This window comes from Osmia lignaria, chromosome 7, assembly GCF_051020975.1.
Source record: "Osmia lignaria lignaria isolate PbOS001 chromosome 7, iyOsmLign1, whole genome shotgun sequence".
Taxonomy (NCBI): Eukaryota; Metazoa; Arthropoda; class Insecta; order Hymenoptera; family Megachilidae; genus Osmia; species Osmia lignaria.
Genome location: NC_135038.1, coordinates 10,360,867 through 10,383,018, shown reverse-complemented (window position 1 = coordinate 10,383,018; position 22,152 = coordinate 10,360,867). Strand labels below are relative to the sequence as shown.

Here is a 22,152-nt window from a genome sequence, read left to right as displayed (position 1 = left end):
TATTTCCAGCTCGTTTAAAATGTGATTAGACGTCGCGAGCAGAAAATAAGCGAGAAAACTCGCCGCGGAAATTTCGCTCTTCGCTTTTAGCGCAACAATTAAACTTGTTCCTTTTATTTTCCTCCCTTCTGTTTTTAACGAATAGTAGAAAAACATTCAGGTTAAATGTAAGTTTTAACAAGAATTACAATTTACCGACTGTTAAAAAAATGAAATGTACTTAAATAGGAGAAACATTTTTCAACGGGTTAATCACTAATTTAATATCCAATTGATTGCATCAATTAAAGTGACAAATTGCTTGGGAAATAATAGGCGAGAGAAGGAACGGAGGAGAGAAAATGGCGAGGCCGGGATTGGGATAAAAGAGATTAAATTAATAGATAAAAGATCGACCGAGAGGTTCGATAGATTAAACAAGCAAGAATGATAGGCAGAAAGTGGAGCGTAGATATTTGGAATTAGATAAAGTGGGCGTAATTTGTACCTCAAATGTCATTTTAGAAAACGACACTTCACCAAAAACAAACGATTATTAAGCTCCTAAAGAAAAAACAGGACATGGAGGATGGTAAATAACAAAAGACAAAAAAGAAATGGATCCAAGATTCATATAATGGAGCAAGACCTATTGTATTATTTGTAAGAAAAAAGAGCCTGTATCAAGTTCTTTATCTAATTCAATCCATTGTTCTGTTTTTTGACCTCGAAAGATCAAAGTTACCTCGACAAAGTATCATAATGGAGCAAAATATATTTTTTAGTTTAACTTTAGAAAAAAAAAACAAGGAGGATTAATTAGTTTTTTATTTTTCTTATCCAAAGAATTTTAGAACAATTATTTTCATCTATACTTTCACAGTTAATACTGAAAGGGATGTTAATAAAGATATTGTAATTAAAATAAAAAAGTACATAGAAGGCACTGTACGTATGAGGCTCAATCTTTTCAGGATTAATCATCAAATTCGAAGAACATAATTCTTCTTTTTTTTAAGGAACAGATTCTGAAGCTGATCTATGCAAATGTCACGTCATTACATCTACGAAAACGTAGCTACCTTCCTGTTCGTTTCACTTTCTTCGACTACCACCTTGTCAGACAAATATTTCCTTTCCCTCTGCTCGCATAACGACGTTATCCGTAACATCGTGGTTGCCTAGTTCGAAACCCATGGCGAATGTTTTCTGCCACTAAACTATGATTAAAACGTTAGTTATGCACCGAGTCAGCTACGAGTAATAGTTCACTTTAATGAATATTAGGGTCACTTGGACCTTGTACCATATGATCAGAAAAACATTTTCTGAGAGCAGAAGAAGTTGAGCAAAATTTCTAGAAATTTCGTAATACGATAAATTCTTAATCAAATAAATCATAAAGAAGCGGGGAATTAAAAATATCAGATGGTCGACTTGAATTGTATCATTGGATTTTATATCGAATCGTTAAAAGATATAATAGAGATTATACGATTACACAGACAAAATAATACAATTGATTTTGTGTTTACATACTGCGATAAAAAATCATTTGACGGCTGATGTAATTTGGCAATTGTTTCTAATTTTTATTTGTAAAATGATTAAAGTCTATATTTTGAAAAATAATATTTTAAATAGCAAATAGAACAAAAGGAGGACTGTAAATTATCAATAAGTAGTAGTATAAGTAAAATGCAAAAGAAAGTTTCATATCTGTAGAAATTCAACGACTGTTTAATGCCAGCCGATACATCTTGGCAACGATTAAACGAAACCAGTTGTTTCATACTCATTTCGTCTAGTTTCTTATCCGGTAACAGATTGGAATCCACGGTTGCCAAATTGATTGTCCGATCGATCACGAAGTTCGCGCCAGATCGAGTGGCAAGATATTGGTCCGCACGACAAAATACATCGCACTACGGATACTTGGCATCTTTGCGCGATCGATCATTGAGAAACAGATGATCGATACGTTTGCCACCGTCTGCTGGATGGAAGTTCACCGCCACCGGATACGCTATTCGACTGGACACAAGTTTGACACCGTGCGCCTCAAGTATGTGGCAAATGACGATAGGTAATCCATAACGATTCGAGGTCAACCATCCAACCAACTTATACTTATTGTTATTAAATATGCAATCGTTTAAACGGGGCACGCTTCGATTAGTCGACAAAGTTTTTAATAATATTATTTTAATAAATTGTGAATAGCTTTAGCGATATAAGATGGGAAACTTAAGGTTTCGATTTGAAAATTGTAGAAATTAATAACGTAAGATGGGAAAGTGAAGACTTAAATTGGGAAAATTAATAATGCAAGGTGGACATTGAAGGTTTCAATTTGAAAAGTGAAAAAATTAATAATGCAAGGTGGAAAACTGGAAATTGATAGAAAATTTGAAAAATTAATGGTACGATGTAGGAAACTGAAAGTTGAAATTTCAGAATTACAGAAAATTAAGTAAATTAATGACTACTAAGGAATTAATTTCAATGGAAAAGCATAAGAATTCCTATGCCGCGTGTACAGGTGTTATAAAAAAGATGAAAACAGATGAAACAAAGTGTTGATAAAAGTAATATTAAGAACGGTAGACGGCCCAATAGGATGAAGCTTGAGGATAAGATAATATATTGGAGAGGAATTGCAATGGACAGAATCACCCCTTCGCAATTTGCTTCGAGGCATCCGTACTGGACTTTTTCATTCCCTCTCTTTCTGTCTGATAGAGGACCATCTGACAACCAATTATCCATCCAAGACGAAGGGAACGTAGGAAAAAGAGATGTAGAGTATGCTATGAACGAAACGCAACGAGAAGTTTGATTAATAAAAGTCGAATAGTGTAATGGGCCCACGTCTAAGAATAGATTGTTCTACGAGTGATAGTTTATCAGAGTCGACTTTTCCTTTCCTTTGTACGTTGACTTGAAATTTCATTTCAACCTGGCGCGTAACCAATCATTCTCCTGTTTCTTTCAATACCCTTCGATATTAATAATGGTAATATTAGAGCTTATAAAAATTCATTTTTGTCAGAAAAATAATTCATAACACTTTACACGATACGCTTTATGATACGATTTTAATACAGAATTAATGACTGTTGCAGTGAAAGTCCATATAATTAGTCAGACATACGTCGACCGCTGTAGTGAAAGTGCACGTAATTAGTCAGACACTCCATAGACAATACATTTTTTAAATCTAAACTTCTTATTACAATATTATTATTATTATTATATCGGAAATATTCAAATGATTTCATTTAAAGAAAAAAATGCAACTGCATTTCTATGATGCACCGATGCACCCATGCACAAAAGTGCATAAAGCAAATTCTAACAATACCAACTCTACGCTATTAAATTTTCTTTTATTCAGAAATCAATTTTACTGACAGATGGTATTTAACTTTAGTGGTGTAAGTTACGTCCTATCTGACCACCATAGGGTTAAAATGTAGTTGGGCACTACAGTTTACGAAACGCTTGAAAACTAACAAGCCGGTACCCGTTTAATTAACAGAGAAATCCCAGCGGCCAATGCGAAAAGCCTAATTCCTTGGGTTACCGGTGCTCAAGTCGAACAGGGAACTCCAACATAACATGCTACTCATTGGCATTCAAGCTCTCCTCGTTACATAAAGCTATCTTCAACGTTCCACAATCTAGACGATGACCTCGCAATTAGCAATGGCACGTCGAGTTTCACCATTCAGTCCTGCGCGTTTAGCCATCATGATAATTATAATTAACACATAGTTGCAGCTGCAACCTCCTACCTACGATACATAGTATAATTCCTTTGAGTTCACGTGAAGAGTACTCCCGCTTAAATGGAATATACAAGGGTACCCGGTTATTAAGCCTGCTCGTATAAACGTTGCATCTCTCTGTCGTCCAAGCTGCTGTTAACTTACCCCGGAAACATGGATCGTTGTAATAACGGTAAACTTGCAACGAGTTCCCTTTAATGGACCAATTATTCCGTGCAAATTGCAAATCGGGAGCAGGATCAGCCGTGCAAGAACGAGACTTCCTTTGCTCGATCGCAAACTCCAGTTTAGAATTTAACAGATTATTGAAGAAGTTTCAGTTAAGAATAGAAAATTAACACTTTGGTCGTCGAGGAGGTCACCAATGACCGGTGCCACTAATGTAATACAGAATTTGAAAGAAAATTTTCAGAAGTTCGTCAATGTAATGGAAAAATGAAAATTTCAATGAAACTCGTATCTCGTATCTTTTCTCAAACGTCATAACTATCGATGGAATTTTAATAAATCGCACAATGGAAATATCCGTCTAATCTTAATATCCGTTACCGAACACGCTCTTTCACAAGCGATCGAGCTTGAATATCCAAACAGAAATCGGAAGCGATCATTCGTATCGAATGAAACGCAATGTTCGAGTTTTCTTCGGTGCTTATATTAAAATTTTTTCTTATTCATGGTTGTTCATCAGGAATTCAATCCCAAAAAAAAAAAGAAAAAAAAATGAAAAGAGGATGAAAACGCAAATTTGCAGTTATTAGAGAGAAGTTGTACAAGGATTGGCTAGCGGGTCGAGACGGGTATCGAAAAGGGCACAAAGATGAAATTCTTAGCGAAGCAGATAAGAATAGAAGAGCATCGGCTGTCGAGAATGGCGGAATTAAATTTATTCAGGCAGTGCCAATAAGTCGGAAAAGTCCTGCCCTAAAAGCCGGAATCCGCTCGGCTGCGATCCATCCCCGATTCTCTTTCCACTTTGACTCTGTTTTATTGTGAACCGAGGATGTTCCTTCTGCCCAAATAACGCTATTCCACGATGAAAGTGTTTTAAACGTCCACCGCCAGTCGATTCGATAAATAAAAATTAAAGATATTTATATAATACGCTGACGATTTGCTAGAAGGGTAAAATTAAAAAACTTTTAATTATAAAAATTATCCAATTACCTCAGAAATTGAAATGAAAAATTCCCATTTAAAATTACTCAAAAATTGGAATAAATAATTCACAGAGAAAAGGGTGGTAATATGGCCTCTTCCCCAAATTTCATATTCTTTCCTACAATCTAATTAAATATTTACATTGCTTTAAATTTGTGCAGAATCTAGGTAAACGGATAAGGTTGTTTGTGACAAAAGGTAAAAAGAAGAATAAAGATTACCATCCTTTCTTCTATTCGAAATTATTCCAATACCCCAAATATTTAAATATTCAAATATTCACAACAGCTTTAATAAATATTAATTTCCACCCTGATCTAACATCCATTGATCCAACGTAAAAAAAAATTTAATCTACATTCTTATCAGCATAGATAACCATAAGCAGAAACACCTGTTCGCTCACAATGGTATCATACTTTTCAAACCGATACGACAGTACGTGTTTCACACGACGAGTTTTGTGTACACTGACAAAACGGATGCGCCCACGACTTGACACGGTTTAGCCACGGTGATTCCTCCCGAAAGGATAGAAAAGGAGAGGGAAAGCAAAGGAAAATGGAAAGGGAGGAAGGTATGATGCGTTATAAATAAAGCGGCGGCACCTGGTACACACTGATAAACCCGAAAGGCTAGCCATGCGCGAAACAAAGGTTAACTTTGACGGGCGCTAACCCTATACAAGCGTATAGGTTGAGGCAGCAAGCGTGATGAAGCAGCCGAGAAACAGGACGCCGTGATACCGGATGTATCTTTCGATATGTATTATAGACGCTTCTGTTCGATACCGTTAAAGCACTTCCTCGACTTCTATTCCGATCATGTTCAGGCCATTGTGAAATCGTTCGTACGCGAAAGGACCACCCTCCGCCGTCTCGCGAAATCACTTTTAATTCGTCAAAGCTGTTTGTTTGACTTTTAACCGGCAAAGCCCGTTTCCGGTGGAATTTCGTCGTCTTCGTTTGATCGACAGGAAATGAGCCCGAGATGATCGAAAATTCGAGCATTTAAATAGATTCGACGAAAAATTGAAGAAAGACGTTTGAAGGGTCATTTCGACCCGCTTACACGAATAAAATTAATTTTTTATTGAAATTATTCAATTGATATTTTCCATTTGTTTATAATTTCAAAATGTTCCCGTTTTATGGAAAGAGGATTTCGACGAAGGATTCAAAGTAAATTTGTTCGAAGAAAACGGCTCGTTTTATGCTTTTATAACAAAGTACATGAAAATTTATATTACCTATTTTTTATTAAACATTTCCCGGCTATTTTCTCGACGCGGAACGAGGCAAAAGGAATCTGACGAGTTACAAAGCTGGAAAGGAAGAAATCGGAGCCAGGTCTGGCGATAGTTGGTCGTTCGTAACGAGAGAGAAAATACGTTCTGACGAGGAGGAAGCTGAACACGAAATACGATTCTCGCCACTTGTAAACATAATATTTCGATTTTTGTTCGAAAGATCGTCCGGTAACGAGAGAAGTTTCATTCATAACGAGTACCGCCAGTCGACTACGGAATTTCTCGCTTCTAATTTCCTTCGCTAACGATTCGGTCGAAAGATGAAACGGAACGAGTTAACAATTTTTATTTTTATTTCTAAATTTTTTCTGATCACGATACTTGATAACGAGTCAAAAATCGCAGTAAATAGCTGCCGGGTGTGCACCATACACCGGTAATTCGGCTAAGTAATAGCATTTTCCACTTGAATGTACGAGTTAATGCACTGACAATGCATCCAATGCACACGACTGCTTGATTTTTCCGATAAACGCGCAACTTGATGGATTCACCGCGTTTGACCGGAAAAACGTTATAAATCGAAAGTTTAACGTTTCACGCTCGCTCGAATTTCCGCCTCGCAAACAACGATTTCGAATTTCTTTAAAAATATAGAAACAGAGCAACTGCTCAAGTTGAACAAAATCATTGATTTCAATGAAAAATTCCAATTGGAAAATTTTTCCAAATATTATAAATATATTAACCGAAAGCAATTTTTCCATTCCACATCCTTTCCTTAGTGTATATTAATTTGATTTTACAAATATGTGGATAGAGAAAAAGTGGCAGGCTTGAAATAAAAAAAAAAATAAATAAAAAGAGACATACGACACGGAAAGGGTGAATTTCATCTCGAGGCAAGAAACAAATTCAGTTTCGTTCGTTCCGTCATGTTAGTCGATTACATCGGCTTCGAGTATTCAACAGCAGCATCGTAGGTGCAGCATGGATCGTGGTTTGGATGCAGCATGGCACACATAATCATATTGGCATTCTATTAGGCAGCGTCTTCTCCCTGGCAGCTTCAGCTTCCTCCCTTCCGTCTAACACTCTCTCTCTCTCTCACGACCCCTTTTTCAACCCCCGTACACCGGCAGACTGTCGTGCAACCCCTCCGTGCACACGTCAATCGATAGTACAACGTGATTATAATATCTCGCTCATCCAACGAAATAAAGACTCCGACACCCTACGTGCTGGCTTGCTCACTTTTACCTTCTCGATATACCAGAAGGATTTTTGAACAGACGACGTTTCGAGAAATTTAAAGGAATTTTCTTAGAAATAAAGGAGATTAAGGGATTCTATCATCGTACATCACTGAGCGTAAAATAAAATAAAAATTTTGATACAAGAGCTTAGAAGATAATCGCGTACTAGCTTACGTAAATAGCAAATAATTAATGTATCGTCGAGGGAAATGTAGAATTAAAGCCGAGAAACGAAGAGATATCAGTGAAAAAGCATTTAACAAATCACAGAAACACAAATACACGTAGATCCATGGGAATTTCAGTAAACACGCGGTATCAAAAGATCAAAAGTTCACCGCGTCTCTATCAGATTGGAAAACGGTGAAAGTGTACGTGTGCGCGAAAGGTAACTCGTCTTTTGCAAATCTGTCAATATTAATCTCACCCTTTCCCCATTAAGCAGACACGCATGAAAATACTGGAAAATGAACGCGTTTCCTACGTCTGAACCGGCCCTCGTTCAAACGTTACTAAATACCTTTCATTTCCGCGAAATGAATCCAGTTGAAAATCGTTTACCAAGAACTAGCATTAATTGAAAATTCACGGTAAAAACAATCAAGCCTGATCGATTTAAAATCAACATTATTCGTTGCTGAAACAACGGGGATTCACGGTTGTATCCGCGGCTCAAAAACGTACGATTTTTATCCGTCGATTGAAACCAATTTCCACTTTGCGTGGAAAAATTCAAAAGAATCCTATAAAATTAACGCAAAATCCAAAATTTCTAGCACGTGATTTCTGAACAAGTTTAATAATACAATTCTTAATTGCAAGAATAATTTTAAAATAACAGTGTAAAATTTAGAAAAGACATATAATGTGTAACAAAAAATAAAGTTAAAATTGAGACTCTCTCCATGGTCCGCCACCCGAAGGTTAATTTAATTTCACAAAAAGATTGTACAAGAATTATTGCAAATTTATGGTTGATTATTGAAAATGATTCTAATTCGGATTACATCGTTAATGTACTTCTTTTCAGGTGAGATTCGATAACTGTAAATTAATTGTGCCGAGAGCGTGAGACGAGCAGGGTGAATAAATGAGAAATCAAGATAAAGAAGGGTGGCCATAAAAGTGACAGAGTCGTAGAGAAACGCAGCTTTGCTGAAGCGAAAAGCGAATTCATGTGATCGGTAGCGCGTAAAATTATTCGAAAAGTTATTATTCATGTTGGCTGTAACCGTGGCTATGGCAACACGTTGGAATATGAAAATTCATACGCATTCACAGGGAAACAGAAACTTCTCCAGATTATGTTTCTATTAACAGCATCGTTTGTCTATTATAATATTTAACGCATTATTTTTACACATCAAAATGTAACCGAAAACCTAACTTCATCAAAACAAAATTAAAATCATATCCAACATTCATTTATTTATTTATTTTATTTATATGATACTGCAAAATGATACTGCATTGCATTTATCAAAAATATATATTATTTTTTTATTTCAATGTTCATTTTATTTTAAAATATCTTTCAAAGAATAATATTTTTAATTGAATAAAAAAATTCGTCCTCTAATTTCATTGTAAAAATTTCATTATATAACTTTTTCATTTATACTTTACAATGCATTTATTATACCTGCAATAATACTACACTGCATATGCCACAAAAAGAAGAAATTCGATATGAAAAATGGAAATTTAAAATATCAGAGTTGGTTTAGTTCGAAATCTCGAATGACTGAAGTTCTACAACATAGCGAAAGTCAAAATTCATGATTTTGCATTTTAATTAAAACTTTCGCTCTCCTGTTTTCAACGTATATTATATAATATCTCCGACGGACAATGACCTTGTATTTAATTATAAAAACCGTACATAACAATTGAGCTTTATTACTTAAAAGAATTTTCACGAAACTCTGAAAAATTTACACAAAGTATTAATTTCGTAAATAGAAAATGTGACGAGTGATAAATAGATGATAAAAATATTTCTGTACGTGCTGAATAGAGCTCGTGTTCCATTAAATATCGTGGGAAACGGCGAAGACAAGGGACGATTATTAACCAGATCATAAATATGGAAAATGAATCAGCCTTGCAGAGGTCCATCCCTTCGTTCAGAGGTACGACCTCGAAAATACAAAAATTTCTCGCATAATTTTTAACACGATAGAAGCAACAGCTGAACGAGGAACGGGAACGAATAGAAGCGACACGAATCGATAATGGAACGGTACAAGCGAAGCGTATAAAAATTGCATTATCCGTTCCTTGACGAACACCTTGTCGGATTTAATAATTTGACATCGACGATACGAATTCATGATTTCATTGCCCCTTTCCGAGCCTGCATTTCGCTTATCAACCCGAAAACATATTTTCAAAACTGCATTATTTCTTGAAAAATTACTTGTTACATGCACCATCAACATTTTTTTTAAATAACTTCATACTTTTCAGTGAATTTCAAACCGTAACAGGCGTATGTTTCAGCATTAATATCTACTGTATTTTAGTTGAAAGAATAATACTTTTTGACGTTTAAATTCTTAAAATTTGAAGTAATTAGAAATTTTTTAAATTCAATTCGCAAATTAAACCCAATATTTCTAAATTAATATAAATTCAAAGATACCTATTTTCTAATATGTAACTGTTAGAATTTATTGCAGATTAAAAAATAAGAAGTACAAAATATTTAAATACAGGGGCGTACGAGGGTGCTAAAGTGTGTTCGAAGAAAAAAAAGATGGAAATAAAGGGAGACAAACGTTTAGCATGCAAGAGAAGTAAACGTCGCTCATAAAGGACAAGAGGAATCCACAATGAACCAATAAGCAAATAATTCAGCGAGAACAACCCTCGTGTGTTCCCGCTGAAAAAAAATTGACGAGCCCCATAAAATAAGAAGATAATATATTACCCTAAATTTTCAACTTTTCCAAATCATTATACATCTAATTCAAAATTCTTATGAATTATATTTATTAATTTGGCAAATATTGTATATCAAGGAGTTTTCTTAATTACCCCCTTCAAGTGTATCAATAGATCAGTTTGTTGGAATGGCCGCTTGATATTCCTTGAAACTCGGAAACTGTTCGCTAGTTGGCCATGTTTCTCAGTGGCGTAGGAAAGGCTTCAACAATATTGTAATTACAACATCAAATGGTCGATTAACACAAATTTAACGGCCGCGATCTGCGTCTCGGTTGGTAATTAACTTGGTGGCGACATCAAACCGATTAGCACGCTCCCTTGAACCGAGTTTTCCTCCATAAAGCCGCGAATCGCGAGAAGGTTTCGTCCTTCCTGTTTGTAATCCATCCTTTTAGAATTTACTTTACACAACTTGAAACACTGGTGATTTAAAAGTTTTGTAATTTACAAAAGGAAAATTACCAAACCCAAAAAAAATGCTATCCCATTTGAAAAAAAATGAAATTAATTTCGAAATCATTGAAATGCCTCCACTTCCAGTACCAACATATGAATCATGCGATGCTCCATTCGATGCTATTACATTCTTTTTTATAACATCCGGAGCAGCCCATTCAAACATTCATAAACATTCATAGAAGAAAATAAATTAAAAAAAATAGAAAAGAATAAATAAAAAAAATTTTTTAAATGGAACCACACCGTCTCTCAACGCCCCCGCCGTTGGCGCTGGGTAATACTGAAGGAGAGTCATATAGTCAAGAGAATGGACTGTACTCAAAAACTAACTTCACCATGGTTTTCCGCAACCCCAAAACTCTATAAAACAGACTTTTAGACAAAATAGAGAATTTTTCATTTTTCCTACCCGTTAGCTGCCGGAAAGTCTAAATATAGTCTCTACCTGTGATCGAAACTTCACATATGTTAGATATAAAATACAGACACCAAATTTTAAAACTTACTAAAGACAATAAAGCTCTTAACATCCCGGCAGTCTAAAGATTAATTTTTTAAAGGTACAGTTTGTCCCAATTGAACTTACAAAACATGTACCAGAACAATTGTGGCTCTCTCCATGGTCCGCCACCCGAGGGTTAATTGTACAATTTGTGATAAGTACAAATTGTACAAATGTAATAATTATCCATACTAATTTCTAACTACTTATCCTGGATTTAATGTCCTCAACCAGTTATCATCATAAAAAATTGCAATTCCAAAAGTGATCGTAATAAGCAGATTCCACGATAAAAATTCTCTTCTGAAGAACATTGGAAACGATGCAAAAGGCAACGGTGTTGACCTTTTAAGAACTATTCGATACCGCGGGTACAATTTTACACGGTTTCGATGCTGATGGTCGCGACCCATTTAACCAGCTTGTTAGGTGTACCTTTTCCTTTGCCCGTCTCTTTTCCCTTCCTTTTCTCGTGACACTTGAAAGTTGAATTTAAAGCTTTCTAATGGAGGAAAAGTCGTGTTCGCCGTGGAGAGGACGATCCTCCAGCTTATATCTCTTTGCGAGAGTGCAGAGGTGCGAATATAATTGCTCGATCTCGAAAGGAAACTACGGAATAATAGTGTACCGTATGCGTACACGTATGCGTGTGTACGTATGCATGTAAAAAGGCTAAAGAGATTGGGAAAGGTAGGTGTAGAAGCGATGTCAACGGGAAAGAGAAGCGTTTGATGTTTGAGTAGGTTGTTGGAAGTGTCTACCTATTCAGGCTGGTGCTGGAAAAATATCGTAAATGCGAAGCACTCGGCTTTCCACTTAAATCGACCAGAGTCACTCTTTCTCTCTGTGTGAGAAACTTGGATGCTGTACGAATGTTCCTATCGATCCTGGTAATTACTTATGTAAGCCTGGAAACTCGTGGCTCGCGTAAGTCTTCCACGCTGCCAATTGAACGACAGTTATTAATTCGAGATCTTAATTACACAAGGTGACTGGGAACCGTTTATCTCGATTAGAAGAATCCTTTCGACATAAACGTTTTCACGAACATCCTTCGAGCTGAAGGATTTTTCCAGTCTCGAGAAGTGGGGTGTCTAATAGGATTTCATGACAGAAAAGTATCGTCAAATGGCACTTATTGTACATCAATTTAAAGCTTAAGGTTTAACGAAGATAACTACATAAAGGTTTTGTTAATATTCATAACTGAACTTAAGATATTTAAAATTAAAGATACAGTATTTGTTAATTGACTTGGTTGGCTTTGTTTCAAGGACCAGCGATTTTGTGTTAATGATATTTATGAAATATTTATGTAGTTATTTTTATTAAAATTTAAGCTTCAAATTGATCTATGATAAGTCATATTTAATAATACTTTTATGTTATAAAATTATATAAAACCAGGGTCTTCATGGTTAGCAATGCTCCAATATGAGAACCATATCGAATGAAATCTGTCGAAAGGAATAGCATGAATGCATAAAATGAACAGTAAACCTGTTCGGTCGAGTGGATGTGTATTTACTCGTTCTTAAGAGGAAAGTCAATCAACGCAAACGTTCCAAGTAATTGGGCAACTATTAGCGACGCACATGTGAACGAAGCATTCGATACGGAAGTATCGGTAGAACGCGCGACGAAAACGGATCGTGTGTGAAATTAGACATTCACGCGATTTGATTAGATTGGGAATGGATTAATTCGATCAAGTGGAACCTGGCATAGGTACAAGGGAGGGATACGAAGTTGGCAACCTCGAGTGGAAATCAAGGGGAAACCCTTACCATAGGCGTAACGAATAGAATCTACATATGTCACACGAATTACCCATACTATATTTAAATATATATATTTACCTTCGTTTAAACTTTACTAGTTCATTAGAAATTCATTTATAAATTGAAATTAGACATTGATATAAATTATAAACTTTTACTTTATTCAAAGTATTCCTTCAAATGCATAGCTTGTAAACCATTCAAATTGTGTCCTGAACTCTTTTTTTATCATAAAAAATGAAAGACGTATTTGGAAGGCTTCCTTTTAATTGACACTTTGTATAAAGGGGAGACAAAAGTGTGATGAAAAAATTGTTTTATTTCTATAAAAAAAAAAGTATCCCCTTTTTCATTAACATTTTTTAGAATTTGAATGCATTACAAGATGTTACAAATACCGGTTTACGCCAATGGTGTTGGAATTCTCACCCTTCATCGTGTAAAGCTTAAGCCAGGTCGTATTTCTACTTAGTTTCCAATAAAGATGGATCGTTGAAAATGGAATCGTACGATTCAACACCCACCCTGACTTCCTGACTAGATTATACAATTATCAGCCAACTATTGCCTTTATAACTATTAACAATATCTATTGGTAAATAATAAAACGGTTATTCTACGTTTGGTATGGTACATGAACGTACAAAAGTTAAACATTTCAAGTAAGTTCGTGTTCTGTGGCAGACAAGTAGCAGAACTTTCTATTGACCGAAAATGCGGGTGGTTCCATTGCTTTGGTCAAAGTCCAAGACACTGGAACTACAGTAGTGCGAGAACTGTTATTATCAGGAAACCATTAAGTTCTGTGGTTAACTTCGTGTATCTGTGATGAACACATCCATAAATACACGTCTGAACGATGAATATTAAATAATTTGTTGCTAAGTAGTTACATTTTCAAGCTAAGTGTAAAATATATTGAATTATACCTAATACCCATGTTTGAATTAAAAAATCAAATAGACACTAATTTGATTTTATGCCAATTTTCAATTGTAGGAGAGATAAATAATATTTATATCAACTGCTATAATCATACCAATACTATAGCAACTGTTAACACATTATCTACCAGCAATAAATAAAAAAGATAATTATTCACTTTATAACTCAACAGCAACTAAAGAGTAAAAGGTATAATTCTTTCTTGCAATTTCCTTTTAATTAAGGTATACTTAATCTTTATTATTCCAACTGAGTTATAAGAGAATTTGTAATAATTTCAAGAAATTATTGATTGGTTTTTTGTCAATAACCAATCGTGTCGAAAAGTTTACTATAATAGGCTTCCGGTAGATTATGTATCAATACTTATTTGTACTAACTGCTTATAAGGTCTTCTCAATTTAATCAGTGCAAAAATAGTATTTGTCATGAATTTCTACTGTTTTCATAGTAAAGAATTTGAGACATTTTTTATAATAATTTTATGTAGTTTTATAGAATTGTCTGATTTGAATTGCGATGCGTATACGAATACAAGAGAAATACGTCAGCCATTAGCTAATTAATGAAATTCCCTGCAGTACCACGGTGGCTTAAAGTACAAAAGGACAGAACACCAAAACAACTAACGTTTTTGTTTGGAAATTAGTACAGCTCGAATTTTTTACTGATGTAGAAACAGAAAATAAATATCAATACGTATAAACATTGCATAGAGATAGACAAGTAATTCCACTAAATTCTAAGCAATTAATTTTGAAATACTATCATATTAAATTTCAAAATAATATGATATATCACAGTAACTTTACGTTAACCAAATAATATAAAAATGTTAAAAATTTAAATTTCTCTATATTTTTCATAAGGAAGTAATAAAGATTTGTGCAAGCAGTAAAGCTGCTTCAAAGCGGGTCATATTAAATTTCATGTAAAACAAATTTTGACTTGAACACTGCAATTCTGTTATTTATTTTCTTTACATACTTTTTTATAAATTCAAGATTGAAATTAACCCTAGAAAGAAGGAATCTATTTTTCTTTTTTTAAATAATATTAAGTTCAATTCTAAAGTATTATAATTGAAGGCACCAGTAACAATAAATAAATTTTGGAAAATTTTCTAAATAAGAAAATTATTATTTCCAATATTTTCTGATTGGTATGCTTAATCAGCCCCAACCTCCTCCTTCAAGAGATAATAAATTTTAAATCTGTAATAATTTCAAAACAGTAATAAAATTAAATTTGTAAGATCGTCAAAACTAACACTAAATATAATTGAAACCAGTATTTTGGTGGCCCCAAACGATGAAAAATAGATTCCTTATTATGTCTAATTCATTTATAACCTAATGATCCTTTTATCTAATAATAAGTTGAATTTCAAAACTAAAAGTACCATGCCTACAACTACCCTATTCGATTATCCAAACAATGTGTCTCATTAAAGTTCTACCGTCCATCTAACGCGAGAGTTTGAAAAGACAAACTACGATTTCGTTCGACAAAGTAAAAAATCGTTTAATAACGAGTGAGGCAAAGTAGATAGACGAGTACTCTTTTTTGCCGTGGAAAAAGACTGCATCACTATGATGCCTCGTTGGGCTTGTTTCTGCAAGCGACAGTCCATTGTTTCACGGATAAGCCGTTTTTATTAAACCGTATGATTATTCCGACGTCGAGCATCGGCGATGCTCGACAGAATAAAAAACACCGATCGATGTTTCAGGCGTGGTCATTAAATGCAATTAAGCTTACCTTGTGTCGAGATGTACGCCTGGTTCTACGTTCTCCAGATTTCCCTGGCAACTCCAGACTGACCCGTCCAGACTGACCCATCCAGGCTGACCCATCTAGACCCACCGATCAAGCACACCAATGATTTTACACTTAGAAACGATATTTTATCTGCGTATAACGTTTCCATGCACGCGATAATCGAACACGACATTCCCGAGTCGTGGTTCAGCGAAGACTAAAAGGTAAACATCTGCAAATTCAATAAGAACCTGTGTATCGCAATTGGAACTCGGCGCGACAAAAATGTAAACATCGGATTAAGACCCGTTACGATTAGGCGACTCAGTGATACGTTTGAAATATTCTATAAAATACGTTGATGGAAAAATATTTTCTCCGTTAATTATTTCTCAATAATGATAAGAATTTTCATTATTTATTAATAACCCTTGCAATACCATGTATTTTTAAATATAAATGCTTATGATAATTAATTGAAATTTTATATTTTTAATGTATTTGAAAATTATGTAATGAAATGAAAATTATTGTAAGTAAATTATGTCTGTTATTAATATTTGCGATACCAAGTATTTTGAAGAATATATTTCTATAATAATTTATTAAAGTTTTAAAAGTTAAAATATATTTTTAATATATTTAAGAATAAAGGTTTAAACTTACTGTTGCAAACACTTATTTTAGTGGGAATTTTTGTAACACGGTGGTCTTAAAGTAACTCCTTACCATTTTGGTAATGCAAGGGTTATAGGATAAAGAAAATAATTTTTATTCACGTAGTAAAGAAAAAATTAACCCGTTATTCCTCAAGATACAAACAACCTGTTGACCAAAGGATCGAAGAAATACGTTGGTCGGTGTTTGTTCAGACAGTCGATACTTCCAGTCGTAGGAAGTATTATAGAGATTCAAGCTTGTCCCACTCTTTTGCGGCGTAGATCCGATTCAAGATGCAGAAGGAAATGTTCTAAGAAGGCTTAAGGGGTTCCAACGTGGTCCGCAAATCGCAAACCGTTTTCTCTGGGACTATTTCAAGGAAAACGGAAGAACCAGCGAGGTCAAAGGAAGAGGAGAAAAGCAGATCAGAAACGGACTTAAAAAATATAGAAGAATCAAAATAGATATTCAAAAAAAAGAATAATAACGAAGTGGGAATCAAAAAAAAGAGAAGACACAAATTTTCCAAAAGATTTCCAATTTTCCAAGACAGACAGTGAAGAAAATAAAAAGGGAATCGAAAGAGAAAAATGAGACGTTTGAAGAAGAAAAAAAGAGATAAACGAAGAAATGGAACGAAGAGAGGAGATATAGGAGAATGTACTTTTGTTTGGGCTTGTACGTGTAAGGGTAGAAGGCAACCCCGCGGGCAGCCAATCAAATAAAGTAGTCCGAGGTTGCTTTGCCGGATGCAAATTTGGCCCCCGTGGGCTTTCTGCCCCTCCCATCCCGTTCCCTTCTCTTTCTCTCTCTTCTTCTATCTCACCCTCTAACCCTGGCAGAATCTGTACACGAGTTTCCGGGACACACGAAAATCCTTTAGCTGCCCACCGATACTGTATATTCCGCTCCATTGTATTGTTCACGCGAGCCCTTTTCAATTCCGATCTACCGGAAAGCAGTTCGTTCACTCTTCGTCTAAAGTCGATGTCCAACTGTGTCAGTGAAGATAGAGAGGGATGTTAATCTAGCAGAAAATAATTCAATATAAAATTGCTATCTGTCTTTTCACAGAATAAATAATTTTGTATATAAATAAAAATAAAAACGATATTTCCTTTAATATTTAATTTATTTAAAATTTGTATTTATTTCTAGTTTATATTTTTTAGGCTAATAATTTTTAAATAAAATATTCTATTTGAAATCTACTCACTTTTATTAGAGGCACTCGAGGAAATTGTCAGGCTCTATTTTTTGTAATAAAAAATCAGAGGAGATTTTATTAATTCCAACTGTGTATACGTGTAATAGATAGTAGTGTCTGTGTGTAAAAGAAGAGGAGGTCGACATCGAATCGCGGGTCTCGTTCCTAATTATGTCGTAATGAAAATAAATTGTTACATTTGTAGGACAGTCGTGTCTGTTTGGTCGTTTTAGTAGACACGTCCTTCTCTCTCGATTCATCCCTTTCCATCGGGATTTTCTTCCTTTTCACCCGAACCTTGCTCATCTTTTTCGGCTTCCAACGCCACCTGTTTGATTCCCTTTAAGGTACCGAACCACTATCTATTTGTCTATTTCGGCGTTTTCACGCTTCCCGCATCTTCGATGGAGCCGAGATCAACCCCGACGCTTGTCCCGCTTGAACAATCAATTCCAATTTCACGGGAATCTCTTTTAAATCTTACATCTTACGTATTTCGCCCGCAGTCGTTCGTTCGAGGATCTTCCGAGTAAAAGAAATTCGACGAATCGAATAATATAATCCATTTTACAACCCTTAATAATCTTCAACCCATTGATTGTAATTATTTGTATTTATAATCAATAATACAGCTACGTTTTGATAGCTGCAATTATTAATTTGATTTATCGTTAATTAGTGATAACCGAAAATAGTCATTAGCACCTGATTAGGTGCTAAGGAACCAATTCTAAATTCAAGAATACGAAATAAATAAATGATAAGGAGTTGGATGGTTCAAATAAACCATAATTGCGACACCTTTACATTTATTCGTAATCAATCATTAAAAGTAGCAGTAATACAATTGGTAATTTAATTAACTGTGGTGCAGTATTATGTACATTCAAAAGAGAGAAAGAGAGAGAGACTCTTACGAAGTAAGTAGTTTAAGAAAATATTTTACACGGGTAGCTCGAATTCCAAGATATTAAAAAAAACGATCAATAGTCGTTTATTTTACAACCCTTTACACGAAAACGTATAACCAGCTAGACGTTTCGTATTTACCCTTTCGTTTTTTCTTTTTTTTTTTTTTTTTTCACGGTACATTTTTACATATACACACCGAGAGTAGAACGTTGATATAATTAGGAATAAATACATATATATGTATGTATGTGCAGTAAGTATCTCTTTAAAAGTTCTGTCACCTATTAATCCTTCTTACTCTAAAACAGCTCAACAATTGTTCTCATGGTGTTCCATTCGAGCAAGTAAAATTTAACACATTAAATGCCGCATTGAAAACAGACACGTGTTGTCAATCATGTCATCATTTTAATTATTCAAAACAGGATCTTTTTGTTTTTCACTTGGTACCTTGTGTAATTAATATTATTTTCCACGTGGTACTTCATGAAAATAATATAATATCTATGCTACTAAGCACTTTTTTTAATTTCTTTCAGTTATTGAATTATATTGTATTTGTAATACTAGTCATTGACGACCCCAATGGCATTCAACGTGTTAATTTTGCCAGAAACACATTTTCAAAATGAAATCGCAACTAACTAACTAACTAATTTATACTCGCGACACAAAGACCCGCCAAAACAACACGTTTCACCCCCAAAACGTATGATACAATATAGCTTATATTACAATAATCAGCCGCCTTAAATGATACCAGCATGTCAACATGGAAACCTTGCTGATTGTCATAAAAATGTACATTTTAATTGTTCTCGACAGCAAGCACGTGAAATGTTAAATAAATGCACGTGAAAGAATCGATATCGACACGTACACTCCCCATCATAATTCATGGGACACTCAAAATAATTCTGGATTATTTTTTCAATTTAATCATTTACTCCACGCACTGTACTGGAAATAATTTTAAATAATTCCTGTGCAATTGGTGTCAAACACACTCCATGATTTTTTATGAAATGGCCAATCTCGTAGCTAAAGGGCGTAGATCTTCAAGGAAATTATGTAGAAAAACGACTTGTATTTTGAGAATACAGTAACTAATACACGATTTTTGGTAAAATTCCTGTTTATACTTTATTGGCCCTGATATTCATAAAATTACTCAGTAGCCATTAACGCGTATCAAAATCATTGAAATAGTGATTGCAAAAGTTCTGTCGTTTCATTAACTGCCAAATTATCTACGTTAATTATAATCATATGAAAATAGTAATAAAAGGGTTAAAAATAAAAAATTTTGTAGAACACTTGGAAAGGTGTCACAAGATGAAATGAGGAACATATAGACACATAGAAAATGAACAAAAATTAAAAAAAGAAAAAACAATTTTATTATTTGAACAGACACAACTTTTGCACTCATCTAATTACTAAAAACTGCCTCTCCGTTTTGCTACCGAATAAAAAACCTACCCTATTCGCTCGTATCTTTTACGATCTACATTTTTCTCGTTCAGTCGTCCCTAAACACGGTAACGAACTTTCGAACTCGTCTCGCTTCCTTCAGGAGTTTCGTCTTTCTGGCCGACCTCGGGGACGCGATATTGCATGCGTCAACTTCTCGTGAGAAGTAAGAGAATATATTTCCAGGCCCATCAGTTATCCCGTTTCATCCCTACCGATCCTCGGTTACTCGTTAAAACCTAACACCTGATCGAAAGATCAACAACCTGTCCACGACTTTGAGACATCGATCGGTTATAAAATAAACGGCGTTCCTCAGCCGATTTTATAATCCAAGGCATATAAGGTGGGTCAGGTAAAATCGTACAATTGGGCACAGATGATTCTATATTAAAAAATAAATTGAAATTATAAAATAAAATTTTGTTTCTACACTGTTTCATTTTTGAAATAATTAAACTTGAAAATTATTCGAGTATGTACTTAATTCTTGACTGTAAATATTTGCAATTTTCAAAATAATTTTTCCAAATTAATACGGTCATTTTCAATTTATTTTTTCATATTGAATCATCTTCTGACCGCATATATATTCAAGTGCAACATAGGCTACCTTTGATTAGGGATAAATGTAAAAGGACCCATCAGTTTGGGAAGGACCTAGCATGTGAAAACATGGATAAATAGACGGAGGGTTTACAAATTATCTGAATTAAGGGGAGCCTAAATTGCAACTGAATGCACCACCCATCCTGAATCACCCTGTACAACTATCACCCAAGATATCGATCGTCCTGCGATCCTTAAGATCTCAGAGTCGCTGGGACGATCCTGTTCGCAGATGCAGCCACGCTGAAAACGACAACCTTTCTCTTCTCCTAGACTATCCGCAATGCAACTGGCATGGCTCGAGGCGTTTAACATTCCTACTTGTCCTGACAGGACGTCGTTTCCTTTCGCGTCGCCTCGGTCGCCTCGATCACCTCGAAACCTTCCGACGTAGAAGTATCGGTCGATGATCCATTGTCCGTTGCCTCGACCGATGTGTTCCCGTTCCCGGATCCAGCCGCCACCGTTTTCGGTTCCTCCTTCGTAATCTCGATCGCCTCTGTAACCGTGCTCGAAGCTGTCGACGTCGTCAGACCGTCTGTTGCTAAGATTCAAAGCAACACGTTGTTCAGCTTCGCTGGGTGTAAAACTGTTCGGGACGAACACAAGCCAGGGAAATGCGAACGAAATAAGGCGGCTAATTAGCGGAGGGACGGTGAAAATAACGACGATGAAAACGAAAATTCAGAGAAAAGGCGAATGATCGTTTGACAAGGAAGACGTCGAGGAGCTGTTAATTTGAACGTCGACGGTTATGGAATCACACTTTGTTAACCTTTTAGCTGGAGAGATGCAAATTCTGCTATATTAAATTGCTAATTAAATCTGAAAATTTGCACATTATTTTATAATATCCATACCCCTTATAATTTCTGAATTAGTTACTGGCAGTAATTATTATTTATAAAATTATGAAATTTTTGCAAAAATTCAATTTTAAAACCGAATCTTTTTTTATCTTATAATGATAAACCATGATGAATCAGTAACGAAAATACATTTGGAAATTCATGATAAGCGTATCAAACAACAACGTCACACGAGTGCGAAAATTACAAAGTGAATAAAAACGACAAAGTGTCTTTTATGAAAAGTAATATTTCGCGGTGGATCAATGGAACGAAAATAAAGTACAATGAATATTCATTAAATTTACAAAGCGCAATGTTATTCCCAAGCAAAGCTTGACAGAGATATTCTGCAGAAAAATCATATTGGACTAAATTTAATAGGTACATGGAAAAACTGAAATGAAACTAATATGACAAAAGAGTAATTTGTGAAAAGAGTAATTAATATTATTTTCTCTGATATTTATTCTCATTTCACTATATAAAGGAATTTTTTCATTGAATCGTTTAAAAAATTATTCTTTTTTTCCTAGAAGAGTATATGTTTTTTTATCAACAGGAACTATAATAACTAAATCGTCCTTAATAACGATATTAAACGAAAGTT

General features: G+C 34.8%; 1 protein-coding gene across 5 annotated transcripts in view; it reads right to left on the bottom strand.

Moving 5' to 3' along the window:
• LOC117604365 (membralin) overlaps positions 1-22,152 on the bottom strand; it is a 99,521-nt gene that overhangs the window by 23,196 nt on the left and 54,173 nt on the right. For 2 of the 5 annotated variants that reach the window (XM_076689104.1, XM_034324329.2), the window contains exon 13: positions 15,834-15,928. The exons of 1 other annotated variant lie outside the window; for it this stretch is intronic. In XM_076689104.1, the coding sequence (XP_076545219.1) occupies positions 15,834-15,928 (95 nt within the window). Of the gene's footprint in view, positions 1-15,833; positions 15,929-18,752; positions 21,239-22,152 lie in introns of those variants that run through there. 2 more of the 5 variants (XM_034324332.2, XM_034324334.2) reach the window with 2 other exon arrangements.